Genomic DNA, 24901 nt, shown 5'->3' on the forward strand with positions numbered 1-24901 from the left:
CTTCGGGTTTTTTTTAATGCCGAATTTTCAGAAATACCCTTCGGACATTATTTAGTTGTTTAAGTTACATTTCAATACTTGGACATTTTGCCTAAATGCAAGGGAACTTTAAACTGCGAGATTTGTGAATGGAGGTTGGTCTGTCCCTCCACACATGCAACATGGACATCTGCTCAAACGTTGCTGTCTCCAGCCACTCAGTCCCCAGTGCTCTCAATTCCAACTCCCCCCTGCCTCTATGTGAGTTCTGTCTATAGACTACAAACACATACAAGTCTACCAGATCTGCAGATACCCCCCATCCAGCCTGGCATGACCAGACCTCACTGTGTCTGTCTACTGTTACACTGCTATTCCTGGTTGCCAATGTGACCTAACCAGGGCTGGTAACTAGAATAGAAATGAGCTTTCCTTTCATGCATTCTGCTTATTCAAATGCCTCTGCGTCCACGAGTTCTCATCATGTTTGATGGATTCGTGGAGTATAGTTCATAGAGTTTTAGATTGTTCTGAAGGACCCGGGTCAGCTGTAGTGATCAGTACAAAACCCAGGACCTTCTCGCTGAGCCATTGTTCAACACCACATTACTCTACAAGTGTGGTCATTCTCTCTCCTACACCACACCTCCTCAACATCTGTCATCTCTGACACATTGTGTTGACCCCATTGTAAAGAAAGGATGTGAGGAGTCCGAGAGAAGACCCTCTGCAAACAGTCATCTGGCTGCTGTGAATGTGGGCTCCCAGTGGGCCCAGAGCACAGCTCAGACATGTGTGGGTGCATCTTAGCACAGAGGGAGAGGAAAGGAGTTGGTAGCAGCTGGGCCAGTGTGTGTGTTCCTGCATGTTGATGTTGACACAGTCTTTGACCGTACATCCTCAGACTACATCGAGGTCCAGGCAATGTTTCCAAATGAGGCCGTGGTTAAACACTACAAATACACCAGTGCCTTGAGACCAAGGCTGTGTTCACACAGGAGGTATTTGTGCTGAATTCACACTGCTTACAATATCAGATTTTTCTTAATGGTTAATATGTATTCCTGAATATAACCCAAGCATGCCAGGACAAGCTTGCGTGGAGTACCAGTAGCAAAAGACAACACGCGTCTTTTTGTATCTATCCATACTTCTCTTAGCACATTTTGATTTAAAGTACATGTCCTTGAGTTTTCCTGAAATAAAACATTGTGTCTTATCTTCCAACAGATCCAAAATTAGGGAAGGTGCCACAGATAAATTATATAAGATGTACTTAATGTCAAGGCAATGCTGAGTTATTCAGATTAGATTTTTTTCTCTCAATCCCAATACCTCAACTCAGGGTATCATTTCTAAATCAATTTAAATGACACCAGGGATTGCTGCGGCACTCAAAACTGAGTCAGTGGCATGCTGTGACTGACTGGCCCAATCTCAAAGTCCGGACTCACAGACTTTGTGCGCATTGTCGCGAAATTCGTAAGGGCTTAGGGTTGTCCCAATGTCGAATTTCAAAGGGCATGAGGGTTTGAGTACACACTTACCGAGCCCTTTCCGTGAGTCTGCATCGATGCAGACTTCCCCAAAGGGAATTACCCACAGTTCAAAGTGTTGTGCCGTTTACTGCGGAGACCATAGGGAAATCCGGAAATTACAAAGGTAAACAACAGCACGACACACGACCACGGAACACAGACCAACCTGTTGTCCAGCTTGTAAAACAAGAGTTTGAAAATATGTGGAATCAGGCAGCTGTCTCCTGTGCCTTGGCCGTGTGGAAAACAACAAACTTGAAATGAAAATTCCCAAACCGGCAAGTGTCAGCAACATCTTTGTTATTAAACGTCGCCAAGGTAACGTGATCTTGTGAAGTTCTGTCCCAATCCCATTTATACTTATCTGAGTCCATGTGGCCTCACACACTCACTCATTTAGCACCTGAGATCAATTAAGTCTGTGGGTCCTTAGTCCTCAGGGCTCACTTTGGGATTGGGCCAATGACTAACAGTGCAAACACTGGATTTTATAATTACATGAACAAAGAGTACATTGAAGAAAAATATTAAATGTGGATCTGTCCCGCATGGCTGATAATCGATCTGCTTAGAAAGCCTGGTATCAGCACGGACAAATACAGGTTAGGCCACTTTGAGCAACAGCCCTCCTCTAAACCACGTGTAGATCAGTAGATTGGTTTAATATTTATTGATGCTCAGGTCGGCAGCCATCTGCCTCTGGGAGCATGTTTAACAGCAGGGGATTGGGTTTACTTGTTCTGAGAAAAGGAGGGGGGGGCAAGGAACATCTGTTCGGACAAGCGGTAACCAGCCTCCAACACGTTACTGTGATGAGCGTCTACTAGAGACAGCAGCTGACAGCCTGCTGGATACTGCTCTTAGTAGTATGCTCTCTTATCTCTCTCCATGCTCTTAGTGATGTGGATGCTGTGACCAGCGGGGTCTGATTCAGTGTTTTAGAGGGGCACGTTTTACACATGAAGTTCAGTGTATTTGTCAGGATGAGTACTATTTAGACTGTGAAAATAGTTGTAGATGTCTCCTGTGGCTCTCAAGGGAGTATATTGAAAGATAAACCTAACTGGTTGCATTATAGGATATATAGGATTCAGGATTTTTTCTGCTGCTTTGATTTTGACCATTCTGTTTTATAGATGTCTCTTGTGAGTACCCCCACTTTTTTTTAAAGAGTTGATTTGGATAAATAAAGTCTTTCTTGGTTTAGGTTGGTTTTGAGTTTCAGAACACTTGGAACCCTTTTATCACAACTTTGATTTGTCGCATGCTTACATATTCTTGTTGTAGTACTATCGTTAGTAGTACTATTAACAGTTCTTACATTAGACACTACAGATCTGGGATCGTAAATATGAGCTTCCTTGTTGAAAATGCCTCTGAACCTTAACAGCTTTGATGTGGTAAATGTTACATGGGACCTCAGGTATTGATGGTGATTTCGCTAATTAAGTGACAAAAAAATCAATCAGAAATATATATTCCAGTATCAGGAATGATAGATTATTTTCAAACCATTCCAACAAGATACAAAATGCATATTTTTGTTCCATATGTAATGCTATGAGCACAGTTTGTAAAATGTGATAACAGGACACAACCTGTTTACTGGATTTTTGTATGTGACCCACATGCAAACTGAATTTGCTGCACAACATAAACTCAAAAGCATGTGTGTGAAGCAGCTGCCCAAGAGCAACCACTGTCTCGACATATTTTCCGTCCTGGCATCTCGCTGGCGTCGGACTGGTTTGAACTTGTTATCACTTCTTTCAAGTCTTCTTTCTCCTCCCTGTGTTCTCCTTTCAACCCAGTACCGTATCTTCCTCTGGTATGTGCTTCTGTGTTTGATGGCCCCTGGCTCGGCAAAAGGCAGTCATTGATTAACTGGTGGGTTTGACTCCCTGGCCTTTGCTGAGGCTGTAAACCATCAGCTTTCCATAGCAACTGTCAGCCATAGTTTTGGGCATCTCTTTTGTCTGCAGCTCCTCTTCGCTTTAGTGACGTCCCGTGCTTGTGGTTTAGTGGCGATGCCTTTGTTTGTTGCGCACAACGGTAAAATCACTAAATAACCTAAGTTTCTCCTCATAGTTAGCTGATAGTAAGTTAAAAGTTGCAGAAACTACAGAGACTTGGCAAAGAGAATGCATTTTGGCTGACAGGATGAGTGGAGTAAAGTGTAGCGAAGCTTCATGAATGTATAGCTTCAGGGATTTTCTGCTGTGAATCACAGTCAGTACTGCTGCTGGTATGTGTAGTGCTCTCATCATGGTATCAAGTGGGAAGCTTTATAATACCAAACTAGGGCTGGGCAATATATCGATATTATATCGACATTGATATATGAGGCTAGATATCGTCTTAAATTTTGGATATGGTAGTATCATGATATGACACAAGTGTTGTCTTTTCCTGGTTTTAAAGGCTGCATTAAAGTAAAGTGATGTCATTTTCTGAACTTACCAGACTTACTAGCTTTTAATTATTTGTCTTTACCCACTTAGTCATTGTACCCACATTATTGGTAATTATTTATCAAAACTCTAATTTTGTTAATATTTTGTGAAAGCACCAATAGTCAATCCTACAATACTGCCGCAATATCGACATCGATGTATTTGGTCACAAATATCGTGATGTTTGATATTTTTCCATATCGCCTAGCTCTATACCAAACTGCACTTTTAGATTTCCGCTGAGCTTTTTTAGAAGAGCAGACTGTACTTCATGCTGTAAATAACTTTAGACTATATTGTAAGCTTGTTTAGATATATTAAAATTATGTGAATGTAAATATGTAAATATTGCTGTGAGATTTTACAAAGTAATTGCTTCATGGAAAAACATTTCATTGGCTTCAAAAAGTAATTCCAGAAGTAAACACAACGTTCCTAATCAGGAGATGGTTTGTTGTTTTCTGTGTGTGCGCATTAACTTGCTATCAGTCATGTTACCTAATCATGAAAGCAAGTGACTGAAGATAATCTTTGGATATTAAGGGAAATTCAGTATTATCCTGTTTTTATCACTTGTGGCAAACACGGCCATGGTTTAAAGAATACTCCTAAGATGTAGCCTTAAAGGTCCTATGCCATGCTGCTTTTTGGATGCTTTTATATAGGCCTTAGTGGTCCCCTAATACTGTATCTGAAGTCTCTTTTATATAGGCCTTAGTGGTCCCCTAATACTGTATCTGAAGTCTCTTTTATATAGGCCTTAGTGGTCCCCTAATACTGTATCTGAAGTCTCTTTTATATAGGCCTTAGTGGTCCCCTAATACTGTATCTGAAGTCTCTTTTATATAGGCCTTAGTGGTCCCCTAATACTGTATCTGAAGTCTCTTTTATATAGGCCTTAGTGGTCCCCTAATACTGTATCTGAAGTCTCTTTTATATAGGCCTTAGTGGTCCCCTAATACTGTATCTGAAGTCTCTTTTATATAGGCCTTAGTGGTCCCCTAATACTGTATCTGAAGTCTCTTTTATATAGACCTTAGTGGTCCCCTAATACTGTATCTGAAGTCTCTTTTATATAGGCCTTAGTGGTCCCCTAATACTGTATCTGAAGTCTCTTTTATATAGGCCTTAGTGGTCCCCTAATACTGTATCTGAAGTCTCTTTTATATAGACCTTAGTGGTCCCCTAATACTGTATCTGAAGTCTCTTTTATATAGGCCTTAGTGGTCCCCTAATACTGTATCTGAAGTCTCTTTTATATTGGCCTTAGTGGTCCCCTAATACTGTATCTGAAGTCTCTTTTATATAGGCCTTAGTGGTCCCCTAATATTGTATCTGAAGTCTCTTTTATATAGGCCTTAGTGGTCCCCTAATACTGTATCTGAAGTCTCTTTTATATTGGCCTTAGTGGTCCCCTAATACTGTATCTGAAGTCTCTTTTATATAGGCCTTAGTGATCCCCTAATATTGTATCTGAAGTCTATTTCCCGAAATTCAGCCTTGGTACAGAATTTCTGTGTCTGTAGCTTTAAATGCTATTGAGGGTGAGAGAGGGGGGGAAAGGTGGTGGGTGGGGGTGTGGCCTTGACCAACTTGCCATGGGTTAAGCAGAGAAAGGGGAGGTAACCTTTCCCCTTATGACGACATATAGGGAAGATTCCAGATTGGCCCATCTGAGCTTACTTTTTCTCAAAGGCAGAGCAGGATACCCAGGGCTTGGTTTACACCTATCGACATTTCTAGCCACTGCGGGACCATAGGCAGGCTGGGGGAACTCATATTAATGTTAAAAAAACTCATAAAGTGAAGTTTTCATGCCATTGGACCTTTAAAGTTATGCTGAATTGTTGTGTGCTCATGTTTACAGATTTCTGTTTGACTAACCTATTTGTCCAGTCAACGAAATCTTCAGTCGAAGCAGAGGTATTGTAGCGGTTACTTACAGCAGTTAACGTTTATGTTGATAAATTAGTGCCGATTTAGGGCTGTTATTTCTGTAAGTCGACTTACAACAACCCTTACTGGCTCTGGCACCGGAGATGGTGTCCCCATTCCCAATCCTACCTACAAAGCTTTGATTGATTCAGTTGATTTCCATCTGTAGAAAGCCATCAATGAACACAACAACAGACCTGTCTGAATCGCTGTGGCTAGTCCACACAGCATTCCGGGATGGGAGAAAATGCTCTGGTTTATTGACATTTCTTTAAACCAATCAGAAAACTCAGATTGGACAGATAGTCTAGCTAGCTGTCTGGATTTACCCTGCAGAGATCTGAGGAGCAGTTAACCATAGTCCTCATAAAGCACCAGAGTTTTAAATTCCAACACAAAGAAAGTGTAAGGTAACGGACATCCAGCCATTGGAGCAATCCCAGAAGTGGAACGTCGTGGATATAGACTAGGCGCCAGGCTACCTAAGTTGATCTCTGCTGACAGCTTTCCACTCTTTAAGAGATGGAAATAACAAATAGGAAGTTAGTGCACTACAAAACGGATTCAAGCCATAGGCTAGCCCTTTGATATCCACAACCCTCAGAATCTAGTATATTTTTCCTGGGAAAAATGCTGTGGTTCATGATTGTTCTTATTTTGCAATAAACAGAAGGACTAGATAGTTGGCATGACTGGTGATAACCACTAAACTAGACCAGAAAGAAAAAAGAGTGCAAACAACAGAAACCTCATCAAAAGAAAGAAAAAGTCATGAGCTGGATTGGAAGAGACGGCGTTGATGTGCTACTCCACACAGTCAAGACACTGTACTGTACTAGAGCATGTACTTATGTACCAGCCTTTCTTTGTCATATCATGATAAGTGTGAGCAACACTTTAATAAACTCTCCTACCTCTGCATGAACTCACTCTGGTAGTATGTGAAGTGTTCTCGCTCTGACCACCTCTGGTTGCTCTGATCTAATCTTTTGGGAAATGTACTTGAGGCTAAGCCGACACACTGGAAAGATTTAATGTGGTCATACCAGAGTGATGGAAGAAAAACACAGAGATGTTATTAGAGAAATGATGGAATATTTCATCCGCAGACACATCCCTGAGGCATGATTTGGCATTAACGCTGTTTGGCCTGAGTTGTCCCAAAGGAATACTCACAAGGGTTTACAATTATCAGTCCTGTCGGCTCTGGTATTAAGTAAATGGTTTTTTAATAGATGCTCTCTGAATTCATTTAATGACGTAAATCTTGCATGCAGAAGACTCAGTAGTCACTAGTCCTATTTAGCTGCCAAATAGCATTAATTAATTAACCTGCTGAGTGGAGGCTTTTCAGTTTAAATGCTCCATACTGAATTTTGGATTACTGAAATCATACTTGATGGATTTCAGTAATCCTTTAATGAGGAGAGCCAATCAAGAGGTTTCACATTTAAGTACCTATTCTACAGATATACTTTTTAAAATTACTTGACTTTGGTAAGTAAGTAAGAGCACATTCCATGGGTTTCCCTACCATTATAATGCTTAGGTGTAGCACCCAAGCCATTTTTGGCACCGCCTAAGCCGAATGAATGTGAAATCATCAAAACTAAGCATTAACTGACTGACTTTCCTCAGATGTAAAGATTGTAGTTCCCAGTGGGAAGGAAGTTTTGTCTTTAAGCTTTTTGATTTTTATTTATTTATTATCTTCTCTAGCTTTTCCAACCTGTCAGGCACAAATATGGTGGTAATGATAATGGTCCAAAATGATGTGAAATTGCATATTTCTTCATTTAATAAACGTCACATCTTAGTCTTCGACAAACCTTGGGAAAACACTGCGTGATTCTTCCTCAAAATCCTTATTTTTTACAAGGCCTAATTTCACTAGTGCATCAGTGAATAATACCACCACGGCTAGAACTAAATGAACAAAATACAGTAATCAGTTTTAAAATAATAAAGTATGCACATAAAATTAACAACATTATTACATGTCATTTAGCTGACACTTTTATCCAAAGCGACTTACAGTTGCTATATATCTGAGGTCTCACACCTCTGGAGCAACTAGGGGTTAAGTGTCTTGCTCAGGCACACATTGGTTGATGTATCACAGTGGGAATTGAACCCAGATCTCCCACATCAAAGGCATGTGTCATATCCACTGCACCATCACCACCACCATTATCAGTTTATATGTCTGCTTTTTAATCTCTGAAAATGTGAAGCGTTTCTTGGAGTTCATGTTTAGTGCTGAAACCATTTGTCAATTAATTGATTGGTTAATTGACAGCTAATTAACCCCCAACAGATTAATAATACATTTTTGTTTGAGTAATTTATCATGCAAAAATGCCAAACATTTGCTGGTTCCAGCTTCTTAAATGTATAACGGTTATTTTCATTAGTATACATCGTATATTAAAGTGCACCTGTAAGGATAAAATGTTAAAGGACTTTTTGTTTTTGATTTTGCCAACTAACAAGTAATATATATATATATATATATATAGAGATTTTCACCTCGACTCAATCTGTATCAATCCTTGTTTGCATTACAGTATGTGCTCTATAATCCACTTAGGTATTCGTGCACTGTTATAAGAGAATGGGGGTTATAGTGTCCTTGTGGGAAGGTAGTGATGATCTTTGTGTGTCCTCACTCCTGAAGATGTGCCATGCAGATAGAAGGGTTTGATAACATGACATAATGAACGATAGCCCACAAATCCTTCAATGTAGCACCTTTAAAGCAGGCTTTGTTGTTTCTTGGTTGAAGTGGAGCCGCTCTGGAGCACAGTGTGGGGCTGAAAGATGCTGCTGTTGCAGTAATACTCGGAGTGCACTCACTGTGATGAAGGCAGTGATTAGACGAATCGTTCCTGGGGTGTTGAGGGAGAAATTGTTCTCTCTCTCACTTCGGTCAGGGAATCAATCTAACTGATTACCTGGGGGGGATTTCACAGGGCGCACGCACACATACACACACACACACACACACACACACACACACACACACACACATACACACAGTCTGTAATGTCAATCCCTCTAACCAATACTTCCTGTCCTTTCCTATATGACTTAGTTATACTTATAAAAGTGGCAATGTGTCATATTTTCCTGTTGGACAGTGTTGGAAGCACAGCCGTTGATTAAACGGTTCTCAGTTTCTACCGCAGCTGGTTTTGCTGAGCTCAGCCTTGGAGCAAACCTGAACCGCTGGTTCTTGGAAGAATCCTGACATGCTTATCCCAGGTCAGAGGGTTCTTATCAAGGAGTGAAGGGAAGAGAAGAAGAAGATATACTTCATGCTTTAAATAACTAAAGCCAACCAGGTCAGGCCAGATGTGGAGCTGATATTTTACTGCTGCACATGAAAGCAAGCAGTAACAGCACGGATCCAAATCACGGCTAATTTTACACATCAATTTCAGTTTACTCGCCATGAGGAGTATCACTCAGTCTGTTGTATAAAGAGCTGCATCATGGGAAATGTAGGATCCTGTTTTTGGAGATTGACCCATTGTAACGCCTAGAGGTCAGAAGTTTTCCACCTCTGCTGCTTCCATATTTACTTTAATTGTTTTTATTTAATTTTTTTTATAAATCTTTCTCTTTTGACTCCCCAAACTTAATTAAATTGCATTACTAAATTGCCGGAGTACCTCGTTAAGTTCTGTGTATAATGGGATGGGTAAACCAGATCTATGGGAGAGAAATATAGTTTGAATTAATTGGACGAGCAGGATGTCTCAAAAATCTCTCATGGTTTTGTTGGTTTTAATTTGTATTTATGCCTATTAGTGCACCATGTGGTAACCATCAGATAGAAAACAGATTTTCAGTAAAAGTAATTGGACTTGGATGTAAAATGAATTTTCTAGATTCTTTTACATTTCTTGAGAAGTAGTTTTACAAATAATACCATGGAAAAGTAGCTAATGAAGTGACATTTCATTGGGCCTGATGGATGTCTAGAACAATGCAGTCAATATGTGTGCTGTTGTGTAAGATCTTTTTCATGAGACTGTCAGAGGCAAAGGCACAACACCATGAATTTACTGTAGCAATAAGACATGATATAAATGTGTTGAGTTTAATAGACACCCTGTGAATCATTTGTCTTGGTGTAATAGTTTTTCTTACTTTGAGCATGTGTTCTGTTAAATATATTGGCCAGACACTAACACATGATAACACCGTAAAATACTACTTTTTGGTTTGGTTTACGTTTTGGTTCAGCCTCACGGCTCTCATTTACCTTGTTTCTAGCTGCAGCCAGCAGCTGTTTTCAGTGAAAAAGCTCTGATAAACCCTCTGTTGCTACCTGCTGAGCAACAAAGAGCAGGTGAATATAGTGGATAGATATTTTTTTCACAGGAGTTGATGGCGACCAAAGCAGACCTAAGAGAAAAGGGAATATTGGACTTGATTGGTGATACTATTTTAATGTTGTGCTCCTTTTTGCCCCCAAATGACTGAAAATCAATTAATGCTGCTTTAACTAAAGGTGCAGAAAAACCAAGATCCATATCTTAATTTTTCATCATGCTGATGGGAAGGACAAAGAAGCCTATACTTTCAGTAAATCAATCTGTGTACCCGCAGGGGCCAGAATTGCCAGTTTCAGCATTAAAAGGGTGAATAGAAACAGCTTCAACATGCAGATCTGAATCTGCAGAAACCCGCTCAGTGGTATTCTATCTAAATCAAACCCAGAGCGTATGTGTCATCATTTGTCCTTCATTTACCCCAAAGTAGCTTGTTTGCGTTCCCTCATTGAAACCAGGGTTTACAGCTAGCTGCAAGTTTTGAAACTTAATTTCCAAATGCCAAAGAGACCACCCTCCCTGCCGTGGGGGAAAGTTGATCACCAGAGAGCTCAACCCCCCCTCCCCCACTGGGGTCCCTTTCCCTGTCACCTTAGCTGATTAGCTCCTATGATGACTGATCACCGTAAAGAACGTGACATTTAGAGACGAGACCTCACAAGTTAAAGCCAGAGCTCGCCCTGGCCACCTAGGGAGATGCTTGATAGGGTTAGGGAAAGAATGTATGTTGGTGTTTTGTTTGTTACAGTATTGTACGTCATCACCACAAGTCACTGCTAAATAAGTGATGTTTGGACAGCTAAGGGTATATTTACTGACAAATATTGAGTTGTGTTATGTATTTGTTAGGAAGATTAAGTCATAAATGTGTTGAGCATCTTTCACTTAGAGCCCTTCCAGTCTAAATAAAGGACTTAGTGCTTTGAGGTGTGGTTAATTTTTCTGCGTGGTTAGGGTTTGGCATCTCTCTGGTCTCATTAAACGCCCCCGCCCAGCAGTCTGTTTAATATGAGAATGGCACATCTGCAGCAGATCTGTTCAGTGCTGGAGAAATGTTGGGGGGGAAAAAAAACCCCATTGTTTGGGTGGAGACTGGTGTTTGAGACCAGAAACAGACGTTGTTTCCATAAACAGTTGAGATAATCTATTGACAAGCTCCTATCCTGTCTGCTCCTCCTAGAACATTTTATTTGGTGATCTTACATTTTGTTGCAGCTGGAAATGTCCCAGCAGACCTCCCTGTATACGGTCATATCCAGTTTATTGACTTCACACCAAGTGTGTCCATTACATTACATTCCTGTAATTGCAAAATGAATCACTGCAGTTTCTGTGTCAACACTGTGTGGGTGCTCTATAAAGAGTAACTACATGACTTATGATCCTAACTCTCCCCACTGAGCAAGATACATGACCTGTTTAGAGCATCTCCATATCCTGAACCGTTCCAAGGACCTGGATAAATACTCTGTCTCACAGGACCATAAATCTACACTTATTTTGTTGAGATCTATTGTCTGACACTCCCTAAAGTGTGTCTCCTCGCTGCGGGAGGATCCATCATGATAAGTAGCTGCGTGGTGTTGTAATGGCTGAATTGATGAGTACTAATTGGCATCAAGAGACTGCCAGTAATGGACTTCAACGACAGCGTTTCACTTAGGAAAATTAGGAAAAATGTCATGTGTTGAGCTGCAGCCCATGAATTGATGCTAATGACTTCGGCTTTGCATTGTTATTCAACCATAAATTTGTTTGTTTTTTTTATATTGAAAACCTCTTTTAAAGGTCAGTTTCTCTGTATTTACTGCCCGTTTTGCTTGAAAATGTCATGATGTGTGAGTAATTGCTAAGTGTCAGTAAATGGGCAAATATTCAACAATGTTAAATGTTGAGATACATTTTGGGACCGGCGATTATAAAGAAAAGAAAATTAGGAGCAATATAAATTGATTCGCACAAGGTCATGCAAACGTAGTCGAAAAAAGAAGATTTCAGTCCTGATTGATTTGTTGAACGCTTTTAATGTGAATCAGCAGTAGAAAATAACTGGTAACACTTTACTTGAAGGTATCTACATAAGAGTGATATGACACTGTCATGAACACATGACACGGTCATGACACATGAACCCTAACTCTAACCCTAACCATGACTTGTCATGACAAAAACCGAATGACACTTACTAAAAGAAGCGTTATGTCATAAACGTTTATGACTTGTTTATAATGTTTATAACACGTTCATGACAGTGTCATGTCACTCTTATGTAGATACCTTCAAGTAAAGTGTAACCAAATAACTTAATACAGCTCCAATATGGCGTTAGGTGAGTGAACAGTAAACAAGTGAGGCTGATTTTGCTCGCCGTGCCGGCAGGCAATTTGAGCCAGTGCGCAAATGGCCGACTCTGCCACTAACGATAAAAACAATGCATTGGCTATCGCTGCAATGATTGTGACAATAGTGTCACAAATGGGGTTTAATTTCATTACAAAAACATACAGAACCTTAAACAATCCTACTATGATTTGTTTAGTTGGTAATTCTCTGAATCCACCTATTTATCCTCATCTTTAACCACTTGTCGATACCCATTGACCTTCGCCCATAATTAGTGTGTAATGCATCTTGACTGCATTTTATCCAATAAACCTACTGCTTTAGACAGAAGTGTCTGCAGGTTCTGAAGCTGCAGACACTGATGAAGGGACACATATTTAGCTTGTTTTCATCCTCATAAAATTAATAGAGCATACAAATATCCTTGTGGTCCAGTGGGAGCCGATGCTTTTGAACATTGTTCATTCAGTCTGCTGAACGTCCCAGAGAATTGTCAGATGCTGAGGTCATTGTCTATGACTGGACACTTTGTTTTATTTCACTCAAGCATAATTTGACAGTCTTGTTTCCTATGATGTCAACAGAAGGCAGTATATGAACTTTTGGTGCAATCAGAAAATGATGATCATTCTGTGTTTTACAAATTGTCCCAAGCTATTCCACACAAACTGTTGAGACAAAATGTGTTTTCCTAAATACGTTTTTCAGGCATTTTTATGTCTGTATTTGATAGTTGAAAGGTGACAGGAAATGAAGAGAGAGTGAGGCAGGAGATGACGTGTATCAAAGGTCCCCAGCTGGAAGAACCAGGGACACTGCAGTTCTTGATCGGCGCCTTAACCAGGTCACCAAAATGAATTATTAAGATTTTAGTTTTACAAACGTGTGGCGTTTTGTGTGATGTAATGCATTCCAGTACATTGTAAAACGTTGTAATTGCTTTTTATGTGAGTTTGATGAAATGTCCAGGTATTTCTATTTATTGGTAGTTATAAAAAAAAAAAAACACACCTAAAACTGTACTAAAATCAATTTTGCATGTAAAAAAGATGGGTGAACTTTTTTGAGTGGCCATTATTTTCTGTCAGAGGACAATACAGTGTCTCTGTATGCTGACTCATCATGTTCTGATCCCTGGTGGCCTCTCTCCGGTCACACACACACACACACACACACAACACGAGGCCCGTAGGCTGCTGAGGTGTAGGGGCAGGCTCCCTTGGGGCCAGCAGAGGACTCAGTCAGTGAGTGAGTGAGTGTCAGCTGCCATGCCAGCAGCAGTTTGTGCTGAGAGAACAGTGTAGGGGAGGAGAAATGTCTCCGCTCATCCATCAGCTTGCAGCAGCCTCCGCACCACTGTGGCCTGCATGTCCACACATACAAACGGTAAAGCCACACTGAACAATGCTGTCGCTGCTGGGTAGGATATACTCACAGATAGTGTATGGAGTCCAGTCTCTATGAAGCCCATGAATGCACCTCCCTGGAGCATCATCGGTCACCACAAATAAGTTCCCAGCCTGTGGGAAACACTGCTACAAGACATTTAATTAAAAACAATTTCCATTCATTTTTATTTATAGTGTCAAATCATAACAGAAGTTATCTCAGCACACTTTACAGATTCAGTACGTCAAGGCCACACTCTATAATTTACGTTGCATTTGGTACCAGAACCAGTCTTTGGAAGTTGGTTAAATTTCAACTTCAACTGGGCTTTAGCAATTGATGTGTGGCGGGAATTCCTGAGTGTGAAGATGTAAGCATATATTGTGTACAATATGCTGTGGAATTATCTACGTTAGCTAATGTGAATTTAAAAGGAAGTGCTATGATACTGCAGAATAGTGTGATGTATTATTCCAATGTTAATAGACATCTATGAATTTTGTATTAGAAAACAAGACAAGAAAAGACAAGAGTATTAGTCTGCAACCTGTCAGTTCATTTTCACTTTCCTGTCTTTCATGTCTATACCTGAGAGAACATAATATATATATATATATATATATATATATATATATATATATATATATATATATATATATATATATATATATATATATATATATAGGCTGATGTGAAATACTATCTTTTTTAAGTTAAGAGCTTTCAATTGACAGCCAGTGGAATATTAATCAATAATACAATACATATACAATGAAACAACATCAATATATGATCTTAATTTGATCAATTTGACTGATGACAGGCACATATTGGAAAAATATATCATTAGGCAAACCCACAGTTCTTACAGTGCAGTTATTAACCTTAGTCTGTCCTTAGTCATTGTTTTCCCAAACCCTCAAACCTTCCGAAGTTCATTGTTTGACAAAACTGCGTAGTAATGCTGACGCAGTGTGCCACAGAGCCGTCGCCAAACCCCTCCAGATCTCAGAGTGAGAGATGAGTTTGCCACAATGACGTGTCCGATACACACCACTTCAAGCTACATTATTTTAACCAGCATTTTCCTTGGAAGTGGTTGAATTGATCTCCACCAGGGAGATCATGTTAGCGCAAGTCAGATGTAGGAGTGTGTGCTGTAGGGAGAGCAGCGCTGCTGCCAGGATCCAGAGGAAACAGGAGCTAGGTGAGGGAGTCGGATGACTGCTGAAGCGGAGAGCATGAAGACACGGTGGCTGGGCTGACGTGGCTCTGCAGACCACAGCATTAACATCCTGATGACTGCTTTCAAATATCCTATTCAGCATCTTTTTTTGTTTTTCCCTTTCATGACCAGACTCATGGTTCACTCATTTTCCCGCTGACGAGACTTCCAAACATCGACAGAAAGAATTTCAACTGTGGAAAATACCAACCAAAATTATGTTGGGGACGGTGTCGTAACCACTGAAGGGAATGCTGATGGAAATTTTTAAAACTGGCCTCTTTACTCCACATACAGATACTGATGGTGAAAAAGAAATACTAATGCAAATAAGCAAAGTGCAGCATTTGGACGGCTCATGTTGGCATGTGACATTTATTGTACCAATGGAAAGTGTCAATTAACTGGTATTTAGCACCACCACTGTACTAGTCAGCAATTCTTCGCAAGCGGATGAAGTCCTAACTTGTGTGCTAGGGTATAGATAATGGATGCACTTTAAAAAGGTTTGTGTGAATAAAATGATAGTACATAATATTAACAGAAAAAACCCAGAAAGGAATATATTTTCTTGAGAAACTGGTCTATGGCCTGCATGTAACACCACTTGTTAAAACTGAACAAACATCTATTTTCCATCGTCGCTCAGTTGTGTCCTTGGCCACAGCTCGCCATGATGTAATCAGGTGCCTTCTTCCCAAGCTGTCAGTGTGTGTCTGTTCAAAATAAAAGGGCATCTGGCTTTGTTGTACATCACCGCAGCCTCTTGTGTAATGGAGAAGTTTCCGTCTTTACCTTATGCCTTGTGTTCTCCACTGACGACAGACAGGGATCTTATCTCTGCCAGGGCCGGAAGACCTTTACCTCGTTATCGCAGCAGGACAATGGTGCTATATTGAGAAAGCGATGAACATGAGATTGCTTATCTGTTATCGAGCTTGTGGCACCTGAAGGGGATGAATTAGTTATGTGCATTTTGTGTTTTGACATTTCAAACCAGGATGGTAAGTGGATGCGATTGATAGTACCATAGAGACTGAGTGTGTTTGTTGGGTAGTGTCATGTAAAGGCCTGATCAGTGTGAGGATCAACACTGACTAATGGCTTTAATAATATTCTGTGCCTGCTGCTTCTCACAACAGACACCTTAAACCAAAAACAACATTAGCAGTTTCTTTTTATTTTCGACACTCAGTGTACACCGGTGGACAACACCACACAACCATCATGTGAACAGTGTTTTACTTTGAACTAGAGCCAGCCCGACATATATATTGGTGGGCCGATATTAGGCATTTTCCTCCGGACACTATCGGTGTCAGCATTTATAATGGCCGATAAAATAAAAAATTAAATAAAAACGGAAGAAACCATGTTATGAGTGTTGGCGACTGCATTGTTTGTCCACCAGAGGGCGCTCTACAACATCCCTCTTGGCAACACTGATTCTTTTTTTTTGTTATTGTGTTTTTGTTCAAAGGATTTTAAGTTTCATATCTTAAGTTTGTATTTTTATACATTTTATTCATCAGAACTTTAATATATTTTGATGTTCCTCTGTTCTGTTGCGACAATAAAACAAACTGCATTATCATATTATTTTAGTCAGGACTCATAAATAACTACAAATAACTAATGTTAGGGACATTTTCTGCATTTTAAAAAAAATATATATCAGCAGATATATCGGAAATCACCAAATGTTTGTATCGAGGCTCTACTTTGAATAATAGTGAATCATGGTGAGAATTCTCCACCAACTCCTGAGGGAAATATGTGGCTCTTTACCTGCTAAATGCTTCACTATGTTAACCAGCTAGTTGCTGCCTTTTTCTATCAGTTTATCGGAGCTTTTACTGCCTGCTGCAGCCGTAATCAAAGTTGATTAGAGCGGTGAGGGCAAATTTTCGCCTCACGTTACTCGCAGCTACTGTAGTGTTTTTTGGAGTATCTTGCAACCCGCGAATATTCACCCTTACGTTACTCACTTTACAACGTTGTAACTGCTAACTTGGTTTGTAGTAAAGTACAACCGATAGCTGGAATCAAATAACATACGTATTTTCAGCACTTACCATGTAATCCTGTGGCTTCGCTCATTTTCTCAAGGCCCTCTTCTTTTTTGTTCTGTCTCTGTGCAGTACCATTCCTGAGTCATAGACCTTGGGATGCCCACACACAATGACAGTAAGATTGTCCTACATTTTCGGTGACGTCAGGTGAATCTCAATGCTGATCGGCTTTCGCTACACAGCATCATGCACATTATTCAAGTTGAAACTTTTAAACTTGGGTGGACACATATTTGTGTCTTTAGCATTCACTTTGTATGTAATCACGTCTGCAAATTCGCTTTGCGTTTGGTCTGAACATACCCTAATAACAACAAATGCACCAATCCACCTGAAAACCCTAAAATGAGTCATAGGCTGGTATCGACTGGAACATTTGCCAACAAACCCCTAACAAACTGAATATCCTTTAATTAGAAGATTTGGTCTGTCATCACTTTGTTTACTGTGGGCTTAAATAGGTTCCGAAACCGCATTTTCAGAAGCATCTTATCTCCTTAATTGGAAGTATTTCCTGAAGGAGCAGGATGTCTGGGCGAGGCACATCAGATAGTTCAACTGGATAAACTGATGGGATTTTTAATTAGCGAGAGAAGAAGACAAACTTATTTGATGTTGGGGGTATTTTACTAATTAAAAAATCCATTTACACTTCTGATGCAGCTTCCTCCTACCCAGAAAGGAAAACCTATCTTTAGATTTTGAGATGCAAATACAAATGTGTTTTTTAGTGCAACTAATAAATGTCTCATTTTGGTGCAAAGTCCAAACTTTTATGATACTTAAAGATCTTGACTCCACTCAGTTTTCTATATTGGCTGCAATTTTTCTCATCTCAGTTAATCAACTCAAAGTTATGTAGTGACCAGGGACTCTGTGCTCTCACGCTTAGTTTTCTCATATGACTGTACTGATGACGGTGAACACATGGCTCTAATATTAGTATGTTAACATGCAATGCAATTAGATTGCCTTTGTTTTTATTTTGATTATTCATTGTATTTTCAGACATGAGTTCCTGCTTGTCGTCTGAGTCGGCACATCCTCTTTGTGTTGTTGATTCCTGTTTGAGCACTTTGCACTGCTTTCACCCCTTCACAGAATGACTCTAATGCCTGTTCTTCACCTTACTTACCTCTCTTTTGGCTATTATCACAGTGCTCTGTGTCTCTGTCCTCTGTTTGAATGCTTGATCCTTGGTCAACTTAAAGGAATAGCTTGCCATCTTGACATCATTTAGATTATTTAGCGTTAGCTAGTAATGTCCATCTTTTCATCTGTCAGCAAGAAAGCACTATTTCCCAAAATGTCAAACTGTCAGCTCAGTTGATCACTGGAGCGATAGTGGGCCAAATTTTAAATTAAAATGTCAAGATAAATTTACTCACACACTTTAAAATGTGGGTTCTGTGAAATCCAATTAACACAAAGCATGTATGTGCTGTTTTCCAGGCTGTATGCTGTGTTTTGGCCAGTCAGCCTTCTTCCGCTTCAACCACCCTGAAGAAGCCTACAGGATGAAGAGCATGGTGCCCCAGGGAGGAAGTGTCTCCACCAGGGACTACAGACTATGCCCAGGTACTGTATGATCATGCATGCTCATATTACACCCGTTAGGTATTTTTACTGTATTTTCAGCCTGTTTTCACTCAGCCGTGTTGCTTTTAAAATCATGTCAGGGTTTTCTTCTTCCACAAACATGGGCCCAGTGTGAATAAAAACTGACCTTTTGTCACATGAATAATATAGCCTAAAAAGGCATTTTCGCTCCTGGAGTTCCAGTTTCAGCTTGGTCTGTGTGAATGAATGGGCCGGATTGTTTTAGCGCGCAACAGACGGGTGGTGAGGCAGAGCAGCAAGGCAGTGTATTTTACAGGTGGATGTTTGCACAGCAGTAAACCCCCGGCATTTTTTCTTTTTCATAGCCTGGCAAGGGGGGAGGAAGTGTAGAAGCCTTCTGTGACTATTGGGAGTAGATTCATTTGGTGATATACAATACTGGGCCAATACATGGCTCTAATATTAGTATGTTAACATGCAATGCAATTTGATTGTCTTTGTTTTTATTTTGATTATTCATTGTATTTTCAGACATGAGTTCCTGCTTTAAAGACTATTTGTTTCCACTACTCTTGCTGTAAGAGCTCTAAACCCACCTGATTGTACTGAGTTGGTTTCAGTGACTTTTCCACTCTGACAAAAGAAATATTATTTGTGAAATAGAAACTTTTCATCATTTTTTAGGCCCCACAATGTTCATATTTGAACATAACTGCATTAAACTAAAGCATGAATTTCCTAGCATGCCTGTTTGCAGCTCGGTTTCAACAGCGTTGTTGACAGCATCAGCCTTTAAAATGCAGTATTCGTTAAACCCTGCAGCCTGAATGGTGCCCAGCTGGGACCTGGGGCTGGAGTTCACACCATGCATGTTTTATGAGCATCTCATTCCTCTGCGTCTCCAGGCAAAGTTTTCAGCTGCTTGCGTGTGTGTGTGTGTGTGTGTGTGTGTGTGTGTGTGTGTGTGTGTGTGTGTGTGTGTGTGTGTGTGTGTGTGTGTATGTTCTGAGCGCTCCTCATGACAGCCGCACAACTGTAAGTGTACCTTTTCTTGGCTAGCTCTACTACCAGGGATCTGTCATAGCATCTTGTTATTTCCACTGTTGACACTGTCTGCCACCAGGGGATAAGTATAGAATACAGGCATGCAGGGTGCTGTGGACCTCCTGATGCAGTAATGAAAGCCTTCCGTTGTTTAGAAACATATAATTTCCTTCAATTATGCATTCCTGAGTTTCATTCAGATGAAACCTGTTTATACCACTCCCATGATAATCTGGGCATATCTGTCATATCGACTTGGAAACACTTAGACTTGTTATCTGTGTATGAACTCTAGACCAGAGGCCAGAGCTATTATGGAGGGCAAACCTAGCTAAACCCAATTAACCTACTTTTCTTTTTTTATAAGGATACAGCTTTTTTTCCAGCTTTTCTGTACAAAATAAAACAATAATATCAATTTATAGTACACGTCTATCGAGGCTGAACCCTGCTAATATGCAGTATTATGGTCAGTTGGTGCTATAAGGCAGTAAACCCTTACTCATTGCCCCCTTAAAATACCCGGGAGTACAAAAGCGTGTCACTGTGGTAGTAATATGGATGTATGAAGCAAACTGGATACCATATTACGTGAACATGTTCCAATGAAAGTTGCTCACTGAGCAAAAAAGTGAAAAAATGGAAAAGAGCTTTTCAGCTTCCCTGGATTTGGCGTATGGAGCATTCCCACAAGAGTCCTTCTCTGGCAGAGTAAACTGGCTCCACACACACACATAATGGAACAAAGATAATGTAGTCATGTGTATCTTCGAGTCTTTTTAATGTAATTGAACGTAAAGTTTCAAATTTTGGCCCAGCTCTGTTCCTTGGGGCTTCGGCAATACCCTAAGTACAACTCAGTAGCCTTTCTTCCAATGTCATTTTTGTCCCTTTATAATATTACTACCACGATGTACCTGTAAATAATGGTACAATTATTGGGGAATGACAAACCAAAGCTTACCTGTATCTATTGGTGGATTTTACTTCTCTTCTTACACTGTGAAATGACCAATGGCCAGGGGAGGATGTAGAGATGGAAGGGACAGTGGAGACAGACCAGGCAGTAGGAGTCACTAGTACTTTAACAAAGAGTCGGCCCCTCATGGCTTCCCCCTACTCGATTCAATATTGATTTTCGATTCAAAAACGATTCCCGGTTTAAAAAAAAAAAAAAATTCACAGTATGTAAATGTAGTTACTTTTCCCATGTGATTGCAGTAGACATACACTTTAAAAGAAAAGAAACACAACAAATTAAATGTAGTTTGATATTACTTATATGTTGGCAAAAGTGCCAAGCTTTGGCCAGCTTTCAAATACATTTAATTCAAGTATAAAATAAAACTGTTAAATAAAAAGAGCTTTTCGTTCAGAGTTCGGTGGGAGTTTAGAGCATTGAAAGAGTGCAATGGTTGACTGGCATGTTAGGTACTTTAGGTTGTTGTTCGTCCACGTCTTATTCTCTGGGTGATGGCGTACCATGTGAGTCCCAATGTCAGGAAAAAAGAAAACCTTCAGAATTTATTCCAAGTTGAGAAAGTTAGAGACACACAACCCAATCAATTCCAATCAAATGTGATGTGAGAGAAAAAAGCTCACCGCTGCACTGCCATGTTCGTATTGACCAGTTGTACTTGTATCATCAATGCTTTTGATCAGCTTTTAAAGACATTTAGTATGACACCGCAACACCGCAGTGCTACTGTATCTTTATGATGCAGGTCACATTCACCTGTCTGTTGTTCAGTTTTGACGAGCTTTGCCAGGTCAGTCATGGTCCACTAACCAGCTGTCTTTTAGCCAGCCGTCTTTCAGCTACCATCTATTCACTGATTGGACATTTCCTGTGCCTCTGTGCCTGGCCAAGCAGACAGCTTTTGTGGCTCTGAGCTGCTTACTTAAAGTGGCCGACGGCTGGCGTTACAGTATCTTTTTCAGAGACTATTTATAAACCTCCAGTTCCATTCTACTGTCTGCCATCTCTGCACCCTCCCTCCCTGGGTTTCCCCTCCAGTCCCTTCTTGCACCCACCCACCGTCCCTCTATTTGTTAGCTTCGGTTTTCAATAAAAGGCCTTTATCTTCCTGTGATTTGGCTGCTGTACTGTTATCTGTCACTGGCTGCTCGACAGTCTGCAAAAAGCAGTGCTAAAGGCACAGCTGAATGCTCGTGATGCAGTTATTATGGTCGCAGTATGGCACCACCACATGTTGAATCTCTGATGTTCAAATGGTTTTCTTTATTATGCAATTAAAACAAGGGTCCATCAATAAAAAAGGACTGGACAATTTTGGACAACAAACTGAGAATGTTTTTGCCATTGAAAGCAGGCTGCACCTCTTTCCTGCCCCTTCATTTCCATTTCCAAACCAGTTAAAACCCACATTTCCATCCCTACGGAAAATCTCTCTTTTCCTTTAATATTTCACTATATTAGCTCAATGAGGTCTCTACTCAGTATTTATTATGGAAAGGGTTAGGGTTATTCTCAATATACGTAGAGTCAAATGTAAATAGAGCTGTGTTGTGAACAGATTTCAAATCTAAATATGTACATTTGCTCAACTACTGTACGTGAGTATAAATTTGTACTTCCATCTCATGCTACGTCATACTGTACTTTTACTTCACACCACAATTATGAGGGAACTATTGTACTTTTAACTCCACTACATTTATGTGACCATTATAGTTACTTTTTGCAGATTAACATTTTACATACAAAACACAAGATGTATTTATAAAAATATGAGGCATTGCTATACATTCAACATAGCATAACAGTATATACAATTGTTAAAAAATAATAGCTCTACCTTGAGCAACTACCACAGTAAAATGCTGATTACACAACACATAATATATAGCTTAGTGAATACTTTTACTTCACTTTTCTTTACTTTTGATACTTTAGGTTTGTTTTTTCTAAAAAAAAACTTTATTTGAGACGTTACTTGTAATGGAGTATTTTTATATTACAGTATTGCTACTAATTACTTAAGGATCTGAAAACTTCATCCACCACTGGTTTTGAAATATGTTGTGATGGGTTTTGAATGCCACAAAAGCTTGATTTCTTGCTGTTAAGAAACAGCCTGTGACGTTTTATGGTCAAATGAAACATGGTTGTTGGTTAAGTTGTCATTGTGTGAATGCAACCTGAAGGCTTGAAAATCATAGTTAATGTCGAGGAGCAGTGCTTCTCAAAGTGGGGTCCCTGGCACTCTGCCAAGGGGTCCGTGAAAAGTTTGTTCGATTTATTCATTTAAATGATCATGATATACAAAATTGTATTAATCTTTCTTACAAAAGGCTTCATAGTTCAACGAATAATATTTAATTTTTTTAATCTATACCAGTTCATAGATTAGTCTTTGTCAATGCGTGTTTTATATCTATAATAGGCTATTACTCTTGTTTTGTTCTTTTTACATAACTAAAACTATAGAAGTGTATATAAAAAAAAAAAATACATGAGGGGGTCCCGGGTATATTCTCTATCTTGTAAGGGTCTTTGGTTGAAAAAAGATTGAGAATCTCGGATTTTATAGGATTAACTTCCACTCTAAAACATTTTTCCCAACTTGGAAGTTGTTCCTTTTTAAGCTAATGTGTTGCTCTGGTAATCAGACTTGCTTATAAAAAGCTGTCTTGCCATTGCCACTGTATGACAACAGTCTATCCATTTTTATGATGGTAAAATACAATTCATCCAGTTAATTTAGTTGTTATTCATGCCAATATCAGCATAGTGCAAGTTTGCTGTCCAGATGATCATTAATTGATGGTTCTATCCCCAGTCTCATCTAAAACTGACAGCATCCGCGTTATAGTGACAATAACAACGACAAGCTATAAAATCCACTGCTGTGACAGTTTAAAACAGTGCTGTAAATCTCGCAATAGTTCACTTCACCCTGGAAAGGAAGAGCTATGTCAAGGTAGCCATAGCACTGGAAGTAAGACGAGTTTACCTTCACAATAAAATAACATTGTTCGTTTAAAGAAAAACACCGTTTAAGAGAGCTGTTCTTCTGAGCAATCTGGTCTCATGTTTGAATTCATGTGCGCCCTAAATGTATAAAGCCAGTATTATAGCAATAAGGACAGTGTTGGTATTTGACCTTTCGCAACCTTAGGAAACCTTGAGATGAACATACTATATGTTTACCTTGTAGTATGTGCTCGTATTAGCCATTACAGCACATTTAGCCTACACATTATTTAGCATGTGCGCTTAAAGGAAGCTGTGGTTTTATTCTGAAGGCCTTGACCGGAAATGTGCTGTTACGTTTTAAGTAACTTGACACCAGTGGTACGGGAGGCAGCAGCGGTGCCTAGTACCCCAACCCCCGGCTGAAATATCACCTCGGTGGTGAATTTCTGATCTCCCTCGGTGTGTGTGGAGCCAGGCACGGCAGGGCTCCGTCAGACCCGGTATGTAACCGGTGTCCGGAGGAAGTGTGTGTCATATCAGGTGAACCGCACTGAAACTGACCGGGTCGCAGTTTTATTCCTTCATGTGAGTAACCCTACTGCTTAATGCCTGAGCTTTGGGCAAGACAAGTGATACGAACCGGTCACACGCCAAACTCCATTAAAAATGTGTCGATTTTATGTTCACTTGCTTTTCTGGAAAGGTGCACACAGCGTAGGACATAATTACATACTTAATTCGATTCATTGGAATTTCATTCTTCATTCAGCATGCAGATTATCAATAAAAATGTCCTTCATTCGGAAAAATAATCGCATTTTTTGCTTGGTTCACAATATCAGAATGTGCTCTGATTAGGGGAAATTTAGGGAATGTCAGATGAACCCAGCCTATGTTTAAGCAACTATAAGCTTATTGACGATGTAATTGATGCCGAATTGTAGAGGTCTCCACATGTAAGAAAATGTCTTAAGTCATAGTATATCTGACACGCCGTTTTACAGGCAGGTAAGCTAACATTAAATTGCCGTTTTTTTCAAATGAAGTTTGGCATGGTGCACTCGAGGCGATAGACTGTATACC

The 24901-nt window shown here is 39.9% G+C and overlaps 1 protein-coding gene across 11 annotated transcripts in view; it reads left to right on the top strand.

The window, feature by feature from the left end:
- Positions 1–24901, top strand: part of phldb1b (pleckstrin homology-like domain, family B, member 1b) — a 119024-nt gene that overhangs the window by 42975 nt on the left and 51148 nt on the right. For all 11 annotated transcript variants that reach the window (XM_078246843.1, XM_078246846.1, XM_078246847.1 and 8 more), the window contains one exon: positions 18727–18852. In XM_078246843.1, coding sequence (XP_078102969.1) covers positions 18727–18852 — 126 coding nt within the window. The remainder of the gene's footprint in view (positions 1–18726; positions 18853–24901) is intronic.

This window comes from Sander vitreus, chromosome 3 (genome assembly GCF_031162955.1).
Source record: "Sander vitreus isolate 19-12246 chromosome 3, sanVit1, whole genome shotgun sequence".
In the NCBI taxonomy this organism is placed as follows: Eukaryota; Metazoa; Chordata; class Actinopteri; order Perciformes; family Percidae; genus Sander; species Sander vitreus.